The sequence below is a fragment of the Anopheles aquasalis genome, chromosome 3, assembly GCF_943734665.1.
Source record: "Anopheles aquasalis chromosome 3, idAnoAquaMG_Q_19, whole genome shotgun sequence".
NCBI lineage: Eukaryota > Metazoa > Arthropoda > Insecta > Diptera > Culicidae > Anopheles > Anopheles aquasalis.
Window position 1 is genome coordinate 48414019 of NC_064878.1, and position 24688 is coordinate 48438706.

Sequence of the window (24688 nt, forward strand, 5' to 3'; positions counted from 1 at the left end):
CAGCCAACCAGCCTGCCATCCTTCCTGGTTGCCAGCAAATGCAATAAGTGTAACCAGCCGGAGCCAAGGCAGCATAAGCATAAGCAGCAAACGCTATACGGCGCACTGCATCGTACCGCAGCTAAAGCAACTGCTGCTGCCGGTGCCGGGGCTGGTGCTAGATGATTGCCATTGCCATTGTGTAATGCGAATGGTGCGCGATGCGGCACTGGAACCGTGGTGTGTGGTGTGATTGGGAAAGGAGATTTATGCAAGACGCCGCCGCTAGTGGTGCTGCAGCAGCAGCAGCAGATGAAATACACCGTCGGACGCGAAGTGCGCTGCTGCTGCTGGTCCTGGGGAATGATGTCGAACATGGGAAGCAAACATCTCGGCCACCGGGTAGGTGTGTGTTTTTTTTTGGCGGTGGAAAGGAAAAGGAGAATGGAGCTGTATTTCGGGGGGGGGTGTGGTAGACGAGCGAAGAAACTGTTTGCCCCAGTTTCGCGGTCTTGTGGCGATTGTGTCTTCACCTGCGATTTACCTCCCGCAGAACCACTCGGTAGACCGTCTCGTGTGTTTAGATGGATGGATGGATGGATGGTAGTACGGAAGATACGAACCCAAAAACCAAGCGCTTTCTACATCATTGCATTTTTATGGATCAGCAGCAGCGGCAGCAGCAGCAAACGGTGAGCCTTATTGTCCGTAACGGACCGACACAAACACAGGAACATACACGTCACAAGATCTGCTCACTTGCCTGTGGCCACCGGTGTTCCTAGAGTGTGTTCAGTCGGAACAGGAACAGGCCCTGCTCCAGCAGAAGAGAGATGATGGTCCCATGGACCCTGGTGGGACCTACCTTATCTAAATTCATTCAAATCGCTCGAAAGCAGGAGCGCGGAAGAGAAAAAAAGAGCTGCTGTGTGTGCTTCTCATAAGCGGCGTTCTCGCCAATGACGCTTGGACACCGGAGGTCCAGCGGGTGGTTCCGGGTCCGGCCCGGTTTGAATCTTTAACGAACTTCAACCACCTTCGAGCATGGAAAAGGTCAGAGTCCACCAGCCCAGCAGCAGCAGCAGCAGCCCGGTACGAGCTGAGATGGAGCCCGGTTCCGGATGTCCGAAAGTGGTACGCCCGGTGCCGGGGGTAGAACACAACCCCCCCAAAAATCACCCCCAATAGAGGACCTCAATGTCTGAGGACACAAACTGCACAACAAACTTGTGCGTACGGTTCGGTCCAGGGTCCTTTGGTCCTCAGAGAGGCCGCCACCATTACCACCGCTGCAACGCAGTGCAGTGCGCGCAGTGGGAATGAGAGGGGTTGCTAGCCCCGAGAAGGGCCCCGCGAGCTTGCCCATTGCCGGCCGCGTAGGTCGTCGTGCTATGAACAACGCGCTCTGGCCGCTCTGACTGTTCTGAGGACCCTTTTCTGACGGTAACGGTCTCATCCAGTGGAGGTGCCAGTGAGACGGGGGAGGTGGGGGGTTCTAGCTACTCCACTAGCTGGGTTACCGTTAGGGGCCCCCGAAAGCCCAACCCAAAAACCTCGGCGAGATCCGCGTGGCTCGGTCACTGTGAGTGATCGTCAAAGCGAGAGAGAGGGAGCGAGAAAGCGAGAGAGTGAGAGAGATGTATGTGTGCCTGTATGTATGTGTGCAGAAGGCTCCGGACAGTCGTCCGGATCGAAAAAAAAAAGGTAGGTCCCGGCTAGAGACCCGAACGGCCGAGCTGCCGCAGCTCAGTTCGTCGAGGAAAGCTCTAGCGAACGGATCACTGACGGTGCCGTGACGCAGGACGACAACGTCCGTAGCGACGAACGCCAACGCCAGGAGGACAAACCAGCCCTTCCCGGGGGGCTAGGGGAACACCTGGAACAGGACCAGGTGTGTGAAGCAATCGTTTCGTGCAATAGCATAAGTGTTTCGGTGGTTTTTGATTGAGCCCCCCCCCCCACTGTTCTCATTGTGTGGTTGCGGTCCAGTGCACGTACGAATCATCCAATCCCTGGACACTGCTGGAGTGTGCTAACTCCATTTTGTGGAACCAAGTGGAGCAGGTGCCATGGTGCTGAAAAAGAAAGTGTTGTGAAAAGGAAGTGAAATGTCGTGGGAAGATCCCGTTGGTGCCTGCAGAGCGTTAAAGGATAACGCCCATCAAACGTGGACGGGACGGGGCTGCCAAGCAGAAAAACCACACACTCTCACACATACCCGGACACACACATACATGCGAGCTGCTGACACACTAACAAGCTACGGCGAATCGCGGAGTGTGCCTCTAGTTCTTCTTTTGCTTCACTTTGCGTTTGCTGAATCATTGCCCGTTCGTCCACGAGAAATTCGTGTCGAGATCGAGCGATTCGTGTTCGTTAGGAGGAGGTTCAGAGAGCGAGAAAGAGAGAGAGAGAGAGAGAGCGAGAGAGAGAGAAAGAGAGGGTGCGACGGGGGACGAAGGGTGCGAAGGGTATGTTGCGAAAATTGTGTCGATTAGTTTTTCGGCGAGCAGATTTGCAACATCGTGCGCAGGTGCGCAAACTGAGAAATCCTCCTCCCCCTTCTGTACGTGTCCCTATGTATGTGTGAGTGTATGTGTGTGTTTGTGGTGCGTGTGTGCGAGGGCAAGATGGAGAGAGCGTGAAAAGGAGAGGCAAGAGAACAGATGGAGAGCTCGTGCTAGAGCGAGTTATTGGCACGAAAACACCAAGAGCATTCTATGTTGCTCCATATCGTCCTCTTCGTCGCCTGCTGGTGGTTCCATGGGGCTGGTTACTGGTGCTGAGTGCCTCGAACGAACGAACTAATACAGTACCGGGGTGGGTTCTGTAGTGAATGAAGCATAATAAGCGAGAGAAAGAAACACAGCAAGAGAGAAACAGCCAAAGAGCGAGAAGAATAACAGAGGAAGAGGAAGGAATCTCAGCCTACCTCAAAAAAGGATGTGTATTTGTGTGCCTGTGTGCCTGTGTGTCCGTCCGTGGTGCTCAGAAGCTTACCAGGGCTTGCACTTAGTAAACGATGCGGAGCTCGAGCATCCTTTGAGTTCCATTTTGCAAAAGCTCTGAGCACATCAAACGATGCTCCTGCTGCTGCTGCTGAATCCGAGATCGACCGAGAGTGCGTGCCTGTGTGCGTGTTTGTGTTTGTGCTGGACCTGGAGAGCTGGAGTTACTGTAGTGACAGGACACGATGATGGGCACGATGCCAGCAATCGGAACGAACCAAACCACCTCTGGCGACTCTCGCGCATACTTTTGCCCTCACTCACGCGTGTGTCTCTCGCGAGCGATTCGCATCCTTGCAGAAGCTATTGAGCTTGAGGATCGAACGGGAGCTTATTGCTGAAATTGGATGGAAGAGAGTGGAGTTGAGTAGCGAGCCTGAGCCCGAGCCCGGTGTGGCCTGCCATGAGCTTTCGCGTTCACTCTCGGTGTCGCGAATGAGTGTGCGAATACTTGCACTCTCTCTCTCACTCTCTCTCTCTCTCTCTCTCTCTCTCTCTCGCTTTTTCCTTTTGTTTGGTTTTTCGGGGTGTCCCACCCAAAATATGCCAGTCTGAGCAGTGGTCCTAGCCCGAGAAGAGTAAGGTCGCCAGGTCGGTGTCGCTGTAGCTGTAGCTCCGCCACCGAAAAAGAAGGACAGCAAAGCAACGGTCTAGGACCACCCGTTTTTTTTGTAAGCAAGTGAATAGCGAAGTAAGAAATCAAAAGAATCTAAGCTAAGAGGTAGCTAAGAGGAAGTATCGAGCACCAGTTTCCAACTCAAATCGTTTTTGGTTACTTTGCGACGAAAGAGGTTCCTCCCCTAACCAGTGGCAACGACAGCTGCGACCACCCTTTGGTGCCTAAACGTCTGCTCTCAAATGCTTGCGAATCGAGCTCCAGTTTTCACGATTTCCACGTTTTGCAGGTAGCCAGCTCAGCTCTGTCAGTCAGTCAGTCAGTCAGTAGTAGGTCAGTGTGATAATTCAAGCGTGCAGTGAGTGCCAGTGTCTGTGTCAAACGAGCACGAACACCGTGCGTAGTGAGATTCGTACAAGAAAACCATTCCACATCGAATCCACATTGGCGGATAGTGAAGAAGACGCAAAGACGCTACACGGAGCTGCAGGATGGTGCAGCCGAGGAGAAGAAGGATGCTGGTAGTGTCACGGGCAGCAGTAGTGGTAGTGCTGCCATCGTCGTAGTAGTGCGGCCCCGTGGGCCTGGGCTCCATGGTGGTGGTGCGTAGGGCCTTCCAGAGATTCGCTTCGCTGCCAACGGGCGCCGTGACCGTGATCGCGCCCAGCCCAAAAAGGATGAACCGTTCGTGCGAGAACTGTGACCGCGAGGACCGAGAGCATTGGATCACCAACACCACCGCTACCACTGCCAGGTTGGTCCCGGTTGCGTCGATCGGTGCGATGCTGACGACGACGACGATGGCGGTGGCCGGTGCGGTCGACTGCAGCGACTGCAATCTGGTGCGGCCAGTGCGGTGAAAAGGGACAAACGCCACTAGAACCGAAACGAAACCTCGAAGCTCGTAGCTCGACAAATTTATAGTTTTGTGTCCAGTGTCACAAGTGTGTATGTGAGTGTGCGTGCGTGTTAGTGCGTGTGGACGTGTACGTGTGTGTTACACAAGGCAGTCACAGCCTCAGCATCCGCATCGTGCGTTCGAATCGACGACGAGAGGAGAATTTGAGAAATCGAGCCACTAGAGGGCGCGCGTGTGTCACGCGGTGCGCACACGGAACGGGGCGAACATGAGGTGACTGCGAGTGGCCACAGCGAGTGGTAGTACTTCACCTCCAGCTCCAGCAGTACCAGGGACTGGGGAAAAAGGTGCGCCAGAGAAGCGGCAGCAGAAGAAGAAGGGTGTTGGGGAGCAATCGCCGCACCAAAACAGACCACAGGACCACACACAGGGCAGGTGATCTACTAGGGAAGGGTGAACCGGCAGTAGTAGCAGCAGCAACCAGAGGAGAAAGTAGCAGCAGTAGAAGAGGAAGCAGCAGTCGTCGAGCAGCAGCAGCAGCACACCAGCACAGCAGAAGCAGAAGCGCAGTCAACATGTCGCTTACTCTCGAAGTGCCCCACGCAAAGAGCCCTTCGTTGGGTGTCCTCATCCTGACACTCAACTTGGCTCTGTTCCTGCCTCAAACTATAAATAGGACACCACCATATGTGCTAGCGGGGTAAGTACGCAATGCTGGACTGACCTTGTTGTTCTGCGTGAGGGTCCCAAAAGGGAAGGAATTCTGACTGCGAACTCTGCGCGAACCCTGGCCACCATCAACACGGACTTTATTTTCGATGGTGAAGAATGAAACTAGGAGGTTCCGCTAGGAGGGTGAATTGAGGGGGTGAGGGATGAATTTTCTTGGGCGTTGCTGAATACAATAGCATCAGCAGCAGCAGCAGCAGCAGCAGCAGCAGTAGCAGCCGAACAGCGAAGCAACGAAGCAACCCCATCCCGAACCGCCATCCTGGGCGCGATGCCGTGGGAGGTGAGAACACCGAGCACCGAGGTGACCGGGACCGGAACCGAGGCCGCGCACACATACAGCCAGTGAGAATGAGTAGCACACCAGCAGCAGAAGCAGCAGCACCAGCACCAGGGAGTGTTGCTGGTGAGCAAGCGAACGATTGCGTGAGCGCTTCGTGAGCTGCTCACGCGAGGACCCTGATTTTTACTCACGCGTACTCACGCGGTTCGGGCAGCTCCAGCTGGCATTTCGTCGAGCGAGAAAGGATGGGGTGGTGGAGGGCTACAAAGGGGGGCGGGCACCTGGTGGCACACCTTCTTCTTCCTTTTTCGCACGAAATCGCGGCGTGTTTGCTCCTTGAGCGGGGCATCGAAGTTGCTGTAGTTACCGAGGACTGGATCCAAGTGATCCAAGTGCCCAGGAAAATGCCATCCAGTTGGGGCTTGTTGGGAAAAACAGAACCTTTCACGCTAAAACCACAAACAACCGCGAGCGCGGTGCTTCAGTTGCCACAACTTGGCCACCAACACTCACTTCGAACCACCAGCGGACCTTCGAGGGGTTCTGTACGGACGATGTATTGCGGATTTTTTGTTGAACTGCTTGCCAATCGCCAAATCGACCCCGGGACCGCCACCGTCCTTCCAAACCCTCCTTCCGAGGGGAATGCGGCATACGGTCGAACCGAGCTGCCATCAATCCATGCTGCTGAGACGGCTTGACAAGGTTAAACAGGGGCCGGCAGCGGATCAATCGATGTAACCCCAATGTGTTCCAAATTGCCCACCGACGGGCGGGGTGGCTGGGTGGCAAAGGAGTAGGTTAGTTATGATTCGTACGTAATCGGAAAATCGGTTCCACTGCTGGTGTGTGGCGTGGCGTGGCGTGGCGTTGCTTGGCGTAGCGTGTGGCTGTTTCTCAGCCAAGCCGCTACACAGCATTAACCGTGGTCGCCGGGAGTTCGATCCAATCCGTCAAGTTTTTGTGTGCCTCTTAGAGGACCTGGGAGGGGGGCGAAGGAAGGGAAGGAAATTGAACTCCCACCAATCACCTCGGTCGCATGGTCCCGAGCCGCATTATCACGTCAATCGTTGGTCGTAACATAATAGTTAACAATTTAGGAAAAGGATTTAGGCTTCTATTGCTACAGCCGAACAGGTTTGCTGTGGCTAATCGAATTGCAGGTTGACTGACAGGTCACACAGCGAGAGACGGCAGACTGGTAAGACCTAGCGGGGTGGGGAACGAATGAGCTGGCAAAAACTTGGCAAACTTCAAGGGCCGTACCCGTGGCGTGTGGTTGGATAGTGGTTGTGTTTAGAGCCACTTTTCGATACTGCAAGCACTATAGAGTTAATAGGTGCCGCACCATTGAGATAAGTTGCTCAAAGTTCATTATTTAAAAACCGTTCAACCAAACAAATATTTTCAAACACCTTTTAACAACGCTTTTAAACTGTTCTGATCGTTCGCCAGGGTGAATGATTCTCGCCAAGAAACTGTTGCAATGGCAGACAGAATGCTCAATTGTTTACAATCATCGCTTGATGCATGCAGACTTTAAATGTACAACAAAGTACAATTATTAAGCTATATGCAAGTTTAGTGTAATTATCATTTTTATGACAATTACCTAATGTACCACACAGTCGACTGATTGCGGCATTTGTTTCAAAATGGCGCATCAGAAACATAGCTCAAACATATCAAAATATGCTACAACTTCATCAGTTCCTCGAATCCTACAAACAACAAAACTGTCAAGAGAATGAATGAGAAAGTAGCAGCTGTTTACCGGTCGGCCCAGGAATCGCTTTATTATCACTTTTATCGCTATAATTTATCGCTTTTTAAAAAGAAAACAACATTTTATTGCCTTTGTGTATTAGTGAAATAAGCATCCTACAATCTCATTTTAATTAACACTTGTTTCACTCATCGCTTGACACATTCTGTTTGCAATTTCCTATCAATCGAAGATTGTTTCATGCTACAAGTTGACTATAAGATCGGCATATAATTGCAAAGCAGGACGCAAATTGTACTGTTTATGGAACGAGATAAATCGAACAGCAGCAGCAACAACATCAGTTCATCATTATCCATACAAAACATCCCTCTTTGAGAGTTTGCTACCAACCTTTTTCAATAAGTTAATCGTTACTGCAAAGCACCAATTTTATAGTTTCCCGCTAATGAAAGGTGTTTCCATCTGATGTACACATTTCTGTACGCATATTGGCACGCCAGCTGGTACGAAGAATCGTGATCCCAACGCCATTGCCAATCCGAGCGGACCACGACCAACGCACGGACGGCAACGCACAGTTCACAGGCTCGCCAGTTGTCTACTGGATCGATAAAGCTGCCGGTTAACACACCCAAAGGCCCTCCTTCTCTCAGCCTCGGTAAACCTCTCCATCCCTTTATGGTCCCCCCCACCCCGCGCGAGCTAGCTGCCGTGCTCCGTCCGGTCGCCCATTTGCTCGAAATGAAAAACAATAAAATGGAAACCTTTTTTTTTTGTTTTGTTTTTTCTTTGTTTGCTGCCATCCAAGCAACCCGTCCATCCATCGCATCCATTGCGAGCGCTCTCGGGGACATTCCGAAATCCCCATTCAATCAGCGGTCACTGCGATGCGCACTCCATCATGAGGCGAATCAATCCCCCGAACACCGAAGCTACTCCCGACCCCAACGGTCCTTCCTCTCTCTCTCTCGCGTAGATTCTGCGAACCGTTCGGAGCAGAATGACGTCATAGGCGAGTTCACACTCCCGGCAGGATGGCACTGTCACCAGGGCGGGTGCTATGTGGTTCCAGAGAGTATCCATGGTCCATCCAGGTATTTGATTTCTTCTCGTTCTCGTTTGCATCTCGCTCTCTCTCTCTCTCTCTCTCTCTCTCTCTCTCTCTCACTCTCACTCTCTCTCTGCCTTCCCTCTGAACACCACAACGAGTATCACACCTCACGTTCACGCGGGAGAGGTGACCGCCAGCCATAGAATGTGGTCAGCATCGGAGGGGTGGCTTTTGGGGTGGCTTTTGGGGTGGCATTGGGATAGTATTATCACGTCAGATCGACTGGCCCAACCTAGCTAGCGTGTGTGGCGTGGCTGGAAGGGCGAAAGGATGAGAAAGTAGGTCACCGTAAGGCGAGGGGGTGCAAGGGTGCAGTACTCAACCCCTATGGTCACCTCCGGTTGGGACTCGACTCGAGTGACTCAAGCGCACAAATCCCGGGGTGGTTGCACCCCCTCCCCACCAGCCACACACCCCTACTGGGGCCTCCATGACGCTCAATGCAGTGACCGGTACGTCAAATCATTTCCAACCGACCCGGGGGTGACCACCAGAGGCCTCCGGTTTGGCCTGTTTGTCACGTACTAGCTGCAGGAAGGGAAAATGGCGCGTTGGCTCCATGTTTGGTATCGCGTGTGTCGTCTCCTGGTGTGCTGGTCCTGGTGGTGGCCCTCCGCTTGGGGATGGAGCGGATTGGAATTGAAATTCATGACGCGGTCTCGCGGTCGCTGGTCGTTCGATCATCTACACTCGGTCCTGACCGGTGTGATCTCGCACACGGCTTTGCAGTGGCGCGACCATCACAGGGTCGCTCGCTCTCTCTCTCTCTCTGTCTTTTGCTCCTTGTTTTGGCTGGACGAAGGCTGGATTGACGGGGCGACGCAACCGCGTCTCGTCAATTTATCGGCCACACTCACAAACACACATCCACACGCGCGCACTGGCACACGGACACACTGGGCGAATGGAGTAAATATGCAAAATAGCAACAGACGTCCCTGATTGCTCTGCTGGACCACTACTGCTACTGCTGTTGCTGCTCCGCTGGGGTAGCAGCATAATTTGGTTTCCATTTTCAGCAGCAGGACCAAGCGAGCGCTAAGCGAGCGGTGCACCAGTCCTTCCCCTCCCCCCAATTATCCCCTTCCAACAAATTAGTTTCATTCCGTTCCTTTTTTTTTCTTTCCTCTCTTTTTGCTTTGGATTCCGTAGGGGTCACCGGGTTCGGTTTGGATTCCATTCGACTCACGGCAACCCACGGGGCCTGTGTTCCCGTGAGAAAGCGCTACTTATATGCATATGGGCTACTGCAGCCAATCACGCTAGGCACCAGGCCACCCCTGCTGGTTCGTGTGGCTTTATTAGCTTGGACGGCACGGTGGTATAGTGGCGGCTACGACACCGCACCGCACTGTACTCAAGATTTACAGTCAATGTCGAAGATTTACGGGTGCGTGGCACACGCTCTCGGTCCGTCGGTCGGTTGGTCACCGGTACTGAAGGCCAAATCGCGCCAAAGTATGATGACCATATGGCGGTGTCGGTGGTGGTGGTGATGGTGGTGGAGGTGAGGTGCCCCTCCAAAAACGGGTTTTGCCATGACCAACATTACTGTGCGCCAACCCGTGCCGGCTCACTGTTGTGGTCGCACGCGAACGGTCCAACGTTGAATCGCGTGCGACGAAGCATTAGATCAACAATTTTGCATTTCTTGTCCCAATATTTAACTCCTGCACGCAGCAGCAGCACCACCATCACCAACTGCTACGATGCGTGATCGTCTCTTGAGAGTGCGGGATTAATTCAAGCGTCGTACCCCGTTAAACACTTGCTAAGAGTATTTATTGAAACTTTCTTACAAAAGGAAAGCGGTAAAAAGTTCGGTTTCAGTATGTCAAATGGTTAGTTAAAGTTTTTAAAAAAATCTGTTTACGTAGCCGAATATTGATCACTTTGATTTGGGTTTATTTATCAAACTGTGAGCTCAAGTTGAGGAATATTTTTAATGCCGAACGCCCATCGGAGTGCAACCACGCCGAGGACGAGATGCTTGCTTGTCGCGCTCGTTCACATCAACAACGCCCCAATGTTAAAGCATTCCGAATCCTTGCTATCGACCCTTGCGCTTATCGACGGGGGGAGAAAAAAAAGGACATTCCCACTCTCCCGCATGCTCACGTTGTGCACACTGTGGTGCTGCTGTTGCTGCTGCTGGTGTCACGGTGGCGTTGCCAGTAACATGTTCCATCGGGGTCGTACAACCCCCGGTCGAACACACTCTGCACACGCGCGCACCCTTCATGCCATCCCCTCGAAAGGCCGACCACCGGTGACCTACTTGACATCTTGCAAGCTGGCAAACTGGTGAGGAGCGTTGCTAACGGAGCCCAAACCGAGTGGCAGCAGCAGCAGCATCAGTGGGTTCGTTGTTGCCACACCAGAGCACCATACCGGCAAAGCAACAGCGTCATCGATTGGACCGTCGTCCAGAAGGGATGTGCGAATAAAGGATGGAACACCACTCCCGCCACACACCCACCGGGTACATTAGGGGCAGCAAAATGCCAGTCATTGTGGCCGGGAAATGGGATGCATCCACTGATCATGAGGAACGAGGAGAGGCATTTTTGAATTATGGAAACACTACAGCTTTTAATGACTTTGTAAGAGCATTCGTCTGGGTGCTTACACGCCACGCGAGGGTTCGATGTAATGTTATGGTCGGATGCCACCGGCCGAGGCCTAGATCACCACCACCACCATCAGCAAATGGTGCATCTTGCTATCGAACCCTATCGTCCCGTCCGCTGTCGATGCGGCAGCCATTGGGCGCCAGTGTTACGGTCCCATTAGCTCACCGCACCGCATCATTGACGCGTTTCAAAGCCTGCGAGCGACTTCCGAGCCTGCTGGCTTGGTTGGCGATGACGACGCCGCACAATGGATTTTGTTTGCACAAGTGGCTCGTAGCTAGGACATCGCCCCTTCGTCTTTATTAGCAATGGCCGCGCCACCACCACTCGAAACCGAGGCTTATCTCGGTGAAAGATAATATTATCGTACGCTGGAGGATCCGTTGGGTAAGAGTGTTTGGACGCTTCACTGGGTTTTGCTTATCGATGAACCCACGGCAGTGTATCTGGTGAAAAATGCACTGTAAAATGCACTCCACAAGTGCCTTATCTCAACGGATGCAAGAAGAACGACTTTGGAGAAGAATGTTGAAGATTTAAAGCACCTCGCATAGCCATGGGAGGCTCTTGGGGCACGATTTTTGGCTTGAAAATCGTGAAACACCATGCGCCTCCATTAAAAACCATGCGCCTCCATTTAGAATGCAGCACGGCAGTTTTATTTGCAAAAAAAACACTCAAAAGGGTCGTCATATTTAATTCTTTGAAGCCAGCAATTGTGGTGCATTAAAAGAAGGCCCCCAAAAGGGGTTACGGCTCTACCGAGTTAAAAATAGAACGACCGCTTAACCCTTATTCCCCGCGCGGGCGTGTTACCTGCATTTTGTTGCATTAAATGGTCAACTGAAGCAAGAGCGAAAGGCATAGACCCATGAAGCGGAACATAACGTTCCCTGGAACCTTGAATCACCTCCATCCTCCGGGGAAAATTGTAATAATAAAATGAATAAAAATATGATGGCAACGAGAAGCCAGCGAGCCGCGTGGCGCGGTACGACCTCTCTCTCTCTCTCTCTCTCTCTCTCTCTCTCTCTCTCTCTCCCTCTCTCTCTCTCTCTTGCTCCATTTCTCTAGGTTCATGGCTCGGGTGAAGCCATGCAGGTGTGAAATAATTTTTAAGCCAACGAAGCGTAAAATTCTCATTATATTATGCATATTTGACTTTTCTCGCTACGGTGCTCGGTGCGGTGGGGCCCACGTGTGGCCCACGGATTGCACGCTAACGGTGCAAGCGACCATGCAATGCATCTCCCAGCGCTGCTCTGCTCTTCCCCAAACACCGGAAGCTGCCACCCGGGGATCAACTGAAGGGCAGGTGTAGCGGTGGGGAAGGGGAGGATAAAGTAGTTCCGCGCCTTCCACCACCATGACCTCGACACACTCGGGACAGGTGCGCAGTGCAGAGTAGCATACGCGAAACAATATCCCTACTGTCTCGGATTTGAATGATTTAATGAATATCTCATTGCGTCATTGCTCGTCGTCGTCGTCGTCGTCGTTGATGGTTAAACGCTACCCGAGGCCTCCCTCTCATGTCACGGCCCAACGGAGCGAGAGAGAGAGAGAGGGATGAACAACCGGATGCGGAAGTTTATTTCGGGTAAAGATTATAATTAAAATCTCAAGAGAACAAACAGCAACTTCACTTGCGCTCTCTCCGTAATTGGCCACCACCGTATGTCATTTGCGTCGTGGAACGATGGAACACCGCAAATGAAGCTATCGAAAACCGGATTCCGAATCTTCTATCCGGGCCTTGCTCGCTATTCATTCGGCCTCCGAGTTTTCTCGGGGAATTCCTCGCCTAAAATATCTCGCAGACCCCCGGCACACAAACGGAGCGAACGAAATGATAAAGTTTCTGGAATTTCATAATTCCGCCTTCCGCACGAGCTCTCCGTTCAGGAATCGTTCCCGTTCGTTCTCGGAAGGCAGGTAGCTTACAGGGTAGAACCTAAAGATGAAGTTTCTAAAATGGGTTTCACGCTGGTTCTTGTGAAAATAGGACAATACACCTTTCTAAGCGGCCGAGTTTGCGCGCCGGCGAGGAAAATCGTGCTAACGTAGCGCATATTAAATGAAGACGTGCCTACGGTACCGTTCCTGGAAGCTCAAAATGATGACCACCGACGTTCCGGGCGGAAATGGTTCGATGTCAAACGAAGTGAAACACTAACTGTGACAGTGGCACATTCGCACCTCGTAAAAAGTTCGCTCCGTGCGCTTCAAGTGCATATCGCCCTTAACTGGCGAAAGCTCTTAACGTGGCTCGACGCCATTCCGATGCGCCCGATGATACCGTAAAAGGGCAACGCTTCCTAGCATCCCCGAGCTGGCCAGTGGGCCTCATCGTGGTGCTCATCGTCGTCCCTTGCCCATCTTAAGCTGTCTGTTGGGATAAACCGTTAGCAGGGCTGCCATGGCTGGCTGGCTGACCCGGGCAACCGATTGGCAGGCATAAAACATTCGCCAAAGCACGCCAAAGTACGCCTTCTGCCAAACGGCCAGTGGCGCAGTGAAGGGAGTTGTGTAATGCTTCTGGGACCATCCAAACCGCCCACTCTCACGCTGGCGGGATTGGCATGATTTTTATCGTTTGGTTTACGATGCTGCACCATAAAAGGGGCGCGAGAGAGCGGTGCAGCATCGCATCGCATCGCATTGCTGGGTGTGTTGGTGTGCTGAGAGTATCATCTCCGTCCAGACCCACCGGCCAGTGGGATGGTAATAAAATGCTCGATATAAATCAAAACTAGAATCCTGGGCGGGGCGGAGTTTAACGATGCATAAGAAAGAGGCAAAAAAGGATTTTTCAAATTCCACTCCATCCCGGGAAGTGGTGGCAGGAAGGAAGGGAGGGAGGGAGGGAGCTTTGGTGCCGGGATTCCATTTCCCTGGCTTTTCTCATTTTTAATTCCTCCCCCACCAAAATGGCTTCTGCCATCGCAAGCACCCAACTGTCGGTTTAATAACCTCGAAGGCAGGTGGCGATGTAGCAGGTGTACCGGAAAAGTATCCTCCCAAAACCCCTCCGCCCTCATCTTTTTGCCCCGGGGAAATTCCAATCACTTACCTCACCAATAATGAGCCCGGGATTGTGCAGCCCTGGAGCGTTCACGAGCAGTTTCTCCGACAACCGGCATGGCCCATAGACCATGAGCTCCACGCGCTGTGATTAATGGAAACGGATTTGTCAGACGCTCTGGTCCGCGGAAAAGGAAGAACTCCCTTCTGGTACGATCGCGCGAGATTCTTATAATCGGTATTAATAGTTTACTTTTCTTGCACTCAAGGGATTGAGAGCAAGAGAGCGAGAGAGAGCGGCACTAATCTGATGGTTCGCTTCCTTCCAACTCGAAAGCCAAACAGACATTTTACATTCCTATTCCTTTTTTTCTGACAAGCGCTGATCAGAGCCAGGTCAGCACACAACGGTTGGCAACGGATCGTAACGAACTGTCTTTTTGCAACGCATTTTCTCGAAAGACTCACTTGCCGGAGTACTCCGGTCCTTCTCAAGTCCTGAAAAAGACACCTTCTCCTTCTACGCTCCACCAGGGAGTGAATGAACGAGCATAAAAAAGATAATACCCAAAGTGGGTCACAGGGGAGGGGCCCGAGAGCGTTAAGAGCAACACATAAATTTGATTATACACTGGTGCACGGCTCTGGACTGCCACAACCTACAACCCGACATGGGCCTGTGTGGCCCAGATAACCAGCCTGCCAGCTGGTTCGAGAAACGCTGCTCGCTGTAAGAGTTAGATAGCAGCAGACAATACTCCTTAATCTAGAGGGTTTTTTGTGTTATAGCGAATCGAAAATCAATCCGAGTTTTGAGTATCATTTAGTATTTTAGAGAAATCATGCGTTATCTTAGCTTATAATGAACAAAATAGAGAGAGCACCAGAACTGCTCACTCACAACACAAACCGAGACTCCCATCGAATTGGCATCGTTCCCACTGCTTGGTCCCCGGGACCGGGACTCCAGCTGCGTACGATAGTGGCGCGCCGGGACAAAACCACACTTCCCACCCATTTGTAAGCTAATTTCGTGGCCTCACAAGGGAAGATGGAAAGGGTAGTCGACGACGACGACAACGACGATGGGAAGGCCGTTAACGCACGCTACATAGCCCTGGCAACGGATGATAGTGTGCCGTGTGCAGGGTGTGCGTGGCAAAGGGTGGTGAGTCGTAAATTAAACCTTTTAAAGCAACGACACGGAACGAGAAACCGTTCCGTACTGGCAAACCGACCGACCAACCGACCGTCTATCGCTACGCAATCTCCATAGAGAGCTGGCCAGCTCCTGCTGGAGCGAATGCTATTTTTACTACCGGAAATGGTGGCTCCTAGCTGCCAAGGGGTGGTTTTGTGGGTCGTGCGATACGCTTTGTAGTTGCTCGCTTTACCCCTCGCGCCCTCTTTCTCTCTCTCTTTCTCTCTCTCTCTCTCTCTCTCTTTCTCTCTCTCTCTCTCTCTCTCTCTCTCGCTCTCTCTGCCTACGCAGGATAATTACAGGCACCCCCAAAAAAGAAGACCTGGTAGGAGGATGAGAGCAAATGATTTTACCACCAAACCAACCTTACTCGAATCCTTGTTCACCCCTTTTTCCCACAGAGCACTTTGCCTCTCACTCCTCCTGGGAGTGCACAGGCATCCATTGCTTGTTCCGTGGCGTGGCACCGACCGAATCTTCGTTCGGTTTAGTGCGTTCGACATGAATTATGTACGGTGACTAACCACCGAAGCGGCTATCTTTCGCCGCATACACAGCACGCACTTTACTCGCTTCTCGCATTGTTAGAAGCAAGGAAATGGAGAAGGAGGGTATATTAAAGGCCGGATGGTCTTTAGCGGAGTAGCGCATCCTGCGATGCATGCGTGTATCCTTTTTGGGGCGTTTTCTTCCCCCTAGGGCAGCCCCGGGAAGCAATGGAGTGCATGAAAGGGAATTTCAATAAAACAAAGAAAAAAACCAAAAGGAAAAAAAGAAGGAGTGAAATCGCACCCTAAGTGAACCGCAGGAAAATAGCTACGATGGCAGCACCTCCAGGTGAGGTGTAGCTGTGAGAGAGCGAGCGAAGGAGTCTCGAAACGCCTGGAAAATCCAGGGGCCACATATCATCACCAGGGTCCTTTCCAGCCCTTCCAGCCCGTCCGCCCGATGTATTGGTGTGTACGCAGGATTGTGCAAGGACGCTAGTATTGGTGCAACCGTTTAGCCCGACCTGAGACACTCAGACTCCCTCGTATTCACTCTCACTCACTAGCACATTTAGCAGCCACGGGGAGTGCTAAAAGCTGCGAGCTCGAGTCATCGCAACGGGGAATTCGCAAAATCTGGCGCTGGCCAGGCCGAGTTTGGAACTCTCGGTACCGCCTAGCGAATCGGGTGTACGGTAGCGCAGGATGAGGCACTCAGGATCGGAACAAGGATTGCCGGACGAACCGACCTGCCTTGCAGCACGAGAAGGTGACCCCGGCACGAAGAGCCCCAATCGGTTGCTAGCGCGTGAGAGATAGGAGAGAGAGAGCGAAATAAGATGGATAGTGAAATGCAAAGGTGCGTGCGCGTGTCTATTGGTGAGTGCCGTGGCGATACGAAACGGCAAAACCTGCTACGATGAGCGCCTAGGAGGTGCGAGCTGCTATACTAGCAATGGAATGTATCAAGGGAGCAGAGGAATCCTTGCTTTTCCCGGTGACGATGGTTAGCAGCCTGATGGACCGATCTGTAAAAAACTCAAAAGCAATTCAATTCCGACTCGCGAACGCAACAATTGTCTTATGCCGATATCAGCTTCTCTCCCTGGTTCGCCTCCTTCACTGATGCAATACACATTAATGGAAGACCAATGCTGCGATGGTTCTGCATTCTTTATTCGTTGCGCAGCTTCAGCATCCAGCGGGGGAATTGGTTGGAATTTCATTAATGTCACCTGTTTATGTGAAGGTGGGGACGAAACGGTGAATAGCGAATAGAAGCTGCAGTTATCCCCCCAGACCAAGGGTCCACTATTTATGATCAATATCATAACGCCCTAGCACCGCCCGGGGGTCACGCGCCGCTTGCTCTCTCTCTCTCTCACGCTCTCACGCTCCGTTTAGGGAACAGCAGCATCCGTGTTCACAACACAACACGGAGTGGAATTCCAATTTAGGAATAAAACATAAATTTAACGAAACGAAACTTGTGTCTGATGGTGGAATGGTGGGGTGGGATGGTGATGTTTTATCCAGCATCACGCGTCACGCAACGCCGTAAAGTTTTGTCCGTTTTTCATTAATATCTCGCCCAGCCAATCGAGCTGGTGTACAAGTTCCCATCGTTCTCGGTGGCCAGCAGTCCGTTGTTCGTTGTCCGGGAGCATTAGAAGGTCCTCTTGCCGGGGCGACAGATGAATCAGAATGTGTTCCCGGACGGGATGTTGTAGAAACACCAAAAGCGCAATCGTGGTAGATTATTTGGCCACCTTTAATTCCTTCTTTTTCTCTCTCTTTCTTTCTCCCTTTTCCAGGACCGGTGGGGGCAGTATGCTAGGTGACGTCAATATATCGGCCATTCTTGATTCATTCAGCATTGGTTATGATAAAAGAGTAAGACCGAACTACGGAGGTACGTATTGCCCTGTTCCGATTCCGTCCACTGTACTGCGTGTCCGCAATAACCAACCAACCAACCAACCAACCGTCCGCGACGTCGTCGTCAATTTCGCTGCCGAATCGGATCCTGCCGCCGTGTCTTCTGTTCTGGTCTCTTCGCTCTGTCTTTTTTCTTCCACCCCACATATCTTACTCACCCCACTCTGTCTCTCTCTCTCTCTCTCTCCCGCTCTTCGCTAGTCGTCAACAACAAGAAATAACAAGAGCATCGTCGTTACCTCTTTCTGCTCGGTCGTACCCCACCTCTTCGACAGCATATCCACGCTATGTATCGTTCTCGGTTGCACCTTGTTCCCATTCTTGCTCGCTCGTTCTTTCGTGGTCCCACCGCATTCCAGCAGACAGATTTGGAACCGGGTGGAACCCACACTTCATACCACCATTAACACACACGTACACACAGGCCTGCACTTAGTGAAACAATGGATGACTTCCAGTGGTCCAGGCTCTCGCAAAGCACAGAGAACCGAGATATCACCCAAAAGTGCGTCCTTCGACGGTTGCGTCTTTTGTTGTCGTCGCGTACGACAAGGGGCGTTCGGGCGTACTGTGTGGCAACGGAAGTAAACAGCAAACTCTGTGGCAAACTCGCCTTCGCTTCACCACAAAAACTCCATAGTGCCATCTCCATCTCTACCACCAGCTGGTGAGAGGCGTAGCAAAACACAGGCTGGCGCTGGCGAATGTTTGCAAGTCCACTACAATATTTCGTCGCGCCCAGGGCCCGGTGTGAGCAGCACTGGGTGTTTTTGCTCGTACTAGCTGATGCTGAACCCCGAATCGAATGCCATGTTGACGCACAATGTTGTCACCCTCGGGGCTAATCGGTTCGACCACCGGAACGACACTTGTTATTGAATGTGCGTGGTAGTGTGTATAGCATACCTCACGGAAAAACGGAGCCAGAAGTTGTCACCAAAGTTGTTGTTGACGTTGAGCACCTGCGCGGACTGTTCCCAAATAGTGCGTGGAATATTCTGGCAACCTTTGCACAGTCCTTGCTGCTGCTGCTGCTACTGCTGCAAGCCAAAGCCAAATAGTCGCAGCAGAAATCATACACCACCACCGTCTTTGCGTCCACCAAATAGAACGCTTCAGGTCGTTCTGGTTAGTCGGCCGCTGCAGTAGCGTGTTGTGCTGCCTGGCCTGGCCGGGCTGTACGTTTGTTTGTTTTAATTAATTTTTTCCTTTTCCCCAGTTCCACCGAATACGGAAAAACGGAAAAAAGGAAACGAAAGAGAAGGTGGAAGGTGTGAAGGCATTGCAATCCGGGGGCTCTATCGACAGGTGCTCGCTATAGGCACTGAACTGGCACTCAAGGCACACCAGATCAATAGCTGGAGTGCTGGAAAACCGCCCACAGTTCCGCCAGTTCTGCTCAACCCTGGGGTGGTAGTGCGCAAACACTTTCACATTCACGCAGACTCCGAATACGTGGATCGTGGATTCCATTCGAAGACCTTCACGTGACGGACGAGTACGGGAACTCGTCGTTGCTTTTCTGTTGTTGCGGGTTAACCATCCAGGGTGCTGGATCGTTTCATCACTCCTCACCTTCCTCCGATCCGGTTTTCGTTTATTTTCATTTCATGCTTTACTCTTCAACCCTCCCCTTTCCCTCCTTTCTCCTTTACGCCAACAAGTACACCGCAACAATTTCGTGCCAAAGCATGCTGCTTACCTGGCGCCTCCATCATCCTCCACGTTGGCGAACAAACAGAACCAGGCTTCTGTCGGAACTTCCGCTTCACTGTGTAGATGTTTTGCGTGCGCGCCCCCCCCCCCCCCCCCCCCGACGTACGTTCATGTGTCTTTTACTCAGCATCCCCCGGCATTTCGTTTTCCTCTGTTCTCTCCATGCATCCGTCCTGCATTACAATACGCCTATCGCTTTCTAGCGTACTGAAGGGAACTATCCGAACACTTCCCCCACCAAAAGAAAAACAATGGATTACCAACGACGGTACCAAAATCATCTCCCAAACGGAAAAGGGAGGTGCCTACGATACTTAATCATTTACAGTATTTAGTGCAACCGGTCGTACCGGCACCGGCAACACCGCGGGCAATCAAAACAGACACTCACCGAGACGGAGTGTGGTGATCTGTGTGACGATAAAGAGCCCCCAGTCCTGGTGACGTTGCCGCTAGTCGGTTTTTTTTTCTATTTTCCCTTCCCCATTATGTTCTTTTTCTTTCTGATTATCGTTAACAACCCCTTTACTTTAGGGATCCGTATCTGTGTGTGCGTGCGTGCGTATTTTATTGTGAATGTTTTATCCTGTATCTAGCCAAGCCCCTTCCCTGTTCCTCGTTTCATTTCACCAATCGTATAAACGCACCCGAAACATGTGCGATCGAGCTCCGTACACGGGAATCGCCAGAGCAAAAACGAAGCCTAAACGCTACTGCAGCGGCCAGCGAACGAGCAACAGCTGCTCCATAGTGTCCGCTACGCTGTGTCGATTCTCTGTGTGTGTTTGGTTTTTTTTTTATTTTTTGGTGTGTACCCTGGTTTCCGGGTTTTACAATTCTCCAAGTTGGCGTGATCGTTACGCTCGTGCAACGTGCAGCGCTGGTCTGGTGGTCCGAGACGGCGACTACTTCCCGTTCGCTGCTACTACTTCTACAGCAAATACTACGTCGTTTACCTTTACCGCTCTGTCTTGTACGTCTTGTCTCGGTCCCTACTCCGCCCGCGCGTCGTACAGCTCCATGGAACAGCCTTCGACCCGCTGGTTCTCTTTTTCTATTTCTCTCATCCTCTCTCTTCCTGTCTCTCTCATTCTCTCTCTCGCTCCCTGTGTCTCTTTGTGACCGCAGAGTGCCTGGTCTGGTCCGAAGTTTCGCGCCCTCTCCGGTCCCTCCCTACCCGTGTTTATTTGCCCGTTTTGATGTGCTGTTGTTGTGTTTGTTGCCGTTTGTGTTTGTGTTGCGCCATTCCGTAAATCTGATGCATTATGTATTCTCTTCTTATGCCACACTATCCGTGTTTCAGGACCGCCGGTTGAAGTGGGAGTCACCATGTATGTGCTGTCTATCAGTTCGCTGTCTGAAGTTAAAATGGTACAATTCATATGACACCCTTTGTACCTTGACCACCCCCTCTGCGAGGAGGGGGCGAGCTAGTAGACATAGTACCTCCCCCCAGACCTCCCCAGACCCCCGCCCCCCCCCTTTCCAGCCTTCCTCGCCAAGCATAACCACCTACGTACCATTACTGCCACCACCACCACCACCACCTTCACTCACTCCTTTCTTCTTTCGTTTATTCCAGACGGCACATCCCTTTGTCCATTTGTCCCGTCCGTTTTTGCTACTCCCGTTTGTGTTCTCGTTTGTGGTAAAACCCGTCTCACAGCCAATTTCCCTTCCCTGCAAATGACCTCGCTCCGCACCATCCAAGCGTAATTAAAAATAACACAGAAAATCAGAAAGCAGTCTAATAAGCTACTAACTAAAAAAAAATAAGCAAAAGGGCCAAAAGAAGGGCAAACGTCAAGAAGCCGTAACGGTAATCGTAAAACCAGCATCGTTGTGTCCACCGAAAGGAACGTTGTGCTTGTCTTATTATTACTAATACTAGTACCTACCGCTGCTACTACTAATACTACCACTGTTACTACCTATATTATCATACTAGTCATCTCTTCGGTTGGTTCATCTTTTGCGTGTGCCTCGTGTTTTGTTCCGTTGTTTGCCCTGTCCCATGTTCGCCATCGTTATCGTTCCGTTATCAAGGTCGTTAAGGTGCTTCACCGTTTCAACGTTCCATCTCTGATCGTTCATCCATTTTTTTTTTGTTTTGTTTCGTTCTGTGTTTTTACGTTTCCTGTACCATCCAAATGGCTCTCCTGTTTTGTGTTTGTTTTGCATTTCCATTTCTCGTTATAGTAAACACACTTTCACACAGTTAACAATACACACATGCAGTCAAAAACATAAATCGTTTTGTTGATTGCATATGCACTCATCTCATATATGGTTTTGGTCTCTCGTTGGACGCGATTTTTTTATGTATCCACCGTTCGTTCGTTAGCTCTTACTCACTCCACCACACCACCACACTACCTTGCCTATCCCGGTTACGATGTAGCACAAATGAAAGGCAGAATGAGCAAAGGGAACCACGGACCACGGTTCTGTGATTCCGTGCGGCGGCGGAAGTCTGCATCGATCACCGATCAGTAGTTTGTGCTGAGGCTGAGGAATCGGGCACCAGCAAAACTATTAGCAACACATCACATAAACACCACACATACACAGTGATAGCGTGCGTTACCGTGTCCATGTATCTCTAGCGTTCTCTGTCTCGTCGTTTTTCAATGTTCGCTCCGAGTTTCCGGCCGTAGCAGGCCTGTTCCTAATGCTCACCACACAACGACACGCACTGGTTACCACTTATGCTACACACTTTCTAGTTCTTCAATGTAAACGCTAGGATGCACATGCGTTATCACCACGCACAGAATCTCTCTCTCTCTCTCTCTCTCTCTCTCTCTCTCTCTCTCTCTCTCTTTCTCACGTACATACACACGAATACACAAACAAACAAATATACAAAAAAATACACACAAAAAATGAAAGTTTTTTGCGATTTTCCACGACACGTCAAGCTCGTTACTGATTCGTTGTGCCACAAGCACACACTCCAACACGGTATCTCGTTGCAATCATGCTTACAAACACCAAAAAATAAACTGTTCCTTTCAACACACATAAACACACACAACCACACACACGACTACGCATATTTCATGGCGCTCCTTATGAGTCGACCACCAGCCCGTCCTTTGTGGTGAATCATCAAGCCGAATACCCACGAGGTTCCTCCGAGATACGGCCACTCCCCTCTACTTTTCGCTCTTCTGGAGCTCTGGAAATGAGATTAAAACACACTCAACACACTCTGCATACCCCTGACCTGCTCGATGTTCGAGTCAATCGTCGCACAAGTTCACGTTCACGGTTCCGCTACACTCGGTAACCACCGGACCGAGAAGTCGCTAGTCAAGTTGACGTATCGTAGCAACAAAAGACCATTCGAGGGGGTTAGTAGCAGCCCCAACGAACGCGATGGACACCAATTGTGTCGCTGTGGATCGGAAACTCTGCGCAGTTTGAAGACACCACTCGACCACTCGACCACTGATGGTCGACCAACCTTGTGTGTCAGCCTTTCTGCCTGGCCACCAATCGACCCATTGTCTCACCGCAACGCCTGCCAAATGACAGTCGGCCTCGGTTGCGTCGAGGTGATGAATGAGCTTTTTGGGCCCCAACTGCAGTCCTTCCGCTGAAAGTCTAATGCAACGGACACATCACGACGTTCTAATTCGCTCTCTGCCTCTCTCTCTTTCTCTCTCTCTCTCTCACTCTTCCTAAAGGAGGGTGGGTGTGGGTCGCAATCACTGTGACAGTCCCACTGGTTTAGAGAACTTTCAAAGTTTCTATCGTTTGTGGCCGTAACAGAGTAGAGCAGTCCTTCGGGCACAACACTTTATTAACAAAATGGTGACCGCGACCCAGTTTGCTGCTCTGTTGATAAAATTAATCTCCCACTTCCCGGTGGCCAGGGGGCGCAGGACATTAGGCGAATTGTGTCCAATGCGCCCCAACAACTGTTGGTCTCAACTCCCGTCAGCTACCGTCTTTTCTCTCTCTCTCTCTCTCTCTCTCTCTCTCTGTCTCTCTCTCTCTCTCTCTGTCTCTCTGTCTCTATCCGTCCATCACTTCCTATCCTTTTTTCGTTGCTCATCCTTTGTCCCCCTCCCTAGCTACCCTCAACAAAATGACAAAGAAGAGCTTTCCGGCAACGAATTCCGGCTCTACCGTTGGCGACTGTTTCAAGTGGAAGTGGCCATTAGCGCGGTTTACGAGCATCTGGATTGCCTGCTTTCGCTACTTTCAGCAATCGTCTTAATGTGTTGTCGATCTGCGTTCTATTCGAGGCGATGAAATGGTACGGCAGTAAAACTGATGGTTTATCACCGTGCAGCTGCATGTTCCCATTGTCGAGCTGCCCATCATCATTCAACGCATTCAACCCTGCGTGCGCGCGCGCACACCGAAGGAGATCCATTTCGCTTCCCCTTTTTGCTGCCGTTGTCTCGAAGGGTGGTACCCCCCTTTGTTTGATCATATCTGCTGTTCAACATTCTCGATTCTTTCACTTGCAAATCTATCTCCCCTTCTTCTGCTCCATCAAGCCCTTCCTTCGTTCGTTCGTCGGTATCTGGACGAGAGATCCCGATGCGAGATCGCTGGCGTCGATGAGATGCGCGGGAATGGCTTTCCCGAACAACGTCCACCACCCCATCCCTCCCCACAACGCATACTCACTCGCACACGAAGTAACGCATATTTCTGAAAATGTGTGAGAGGGAGAGAGAGAGAACGAGAGATAAAGTTTCTGAATGTAAACAAAAAAAATATGAAAAGCTAATAAGAGTAAATGTTGTAAACTACACAGACAAACACACGCGCGATCGATTCAGTTTCTGGAACAAGGAAAGCTATCGGAAACAGGGGAGCGTCTGTCGGTGTCTGCCTTCCCGCTAGGCCACTGGCCGTGTGCATGATCGCCCTCTTGATCATCAGCCCCTTGAGCGATCAGTACGATGTTTCAAAGATGCATTCGAAGTTAAGATAAAACCGTGACATATCATTCGAATTCGTTCGGTTTGGTTGGGTTCACTTCTTGCTATACTCTGCCATTTGAAAATTGTATTGGGAAATCGTTGCTAATTGTGTGATTCTGCTGCTACAATCGTTTTTTGTGGCATTCGAAGCGTTGAGTGGATGACGGATATTCCTTTATTCTTTTTTTATTTGCTTCTTACCTCGGGAATCCAACGCTTCCACTGAACCGGTTGCGACCACGTGCCGAGTTTCATCTTCACTGTGTTGTCCTGATGCGGAACATGGCGCGAATCGGCGCTATTCATGTTACCCTGTTCTTCATCCTTCACCTTCACTGAACTCCTTTTCTGTGTCGCTCCTTCACTCGCGCTGTGTTTAATCTTTCCATTTTCCGCCGTTCTCCACCATTAACTAACACGCACACACA

General features: G+C 51.2%; 1 protein-coding gene across 4 annotated transcripts in view; it reads left to right on the forward strand.

The window, feature by feature from the left end:
- The first annotated feature begins 1735 nt into the window (after positions 1-1735).
- LOC126578432 (gamma-aminobutyric acid receptor subunit beta) overlaps positions 1736-24688 on the forward strand; it is a 72606-nt gene continuing 49653 nt past the window's right edge. Inside the window, exons 1-4 of one of the 4 annotated variants that reach the window (XM_050240982.1) lie at positions 1736-1870; positions 3893-5162; positions 17475-17572; positions 20618-20685. In XM_050240982.1, the coding sequence (XP_050096939.1) occupies positions 5038-5162; positions 17475-17572; positions 20618-20685 (291 nt within the window). In that variant the 5' untranslated portion in view covers positions 1736-1870; positions 3893-5037. Of the gene's footprint in view, positions 1871-3565; positions 3679-3892; positions 5163-17474; positions 17573-20617; positions 20686-24688 lie in introns of those variants that run through there. The other 3 variants (XM_050240983.1, XM_050240980.1, XM_050240981.1) reach the window with 3 other exon arrangements.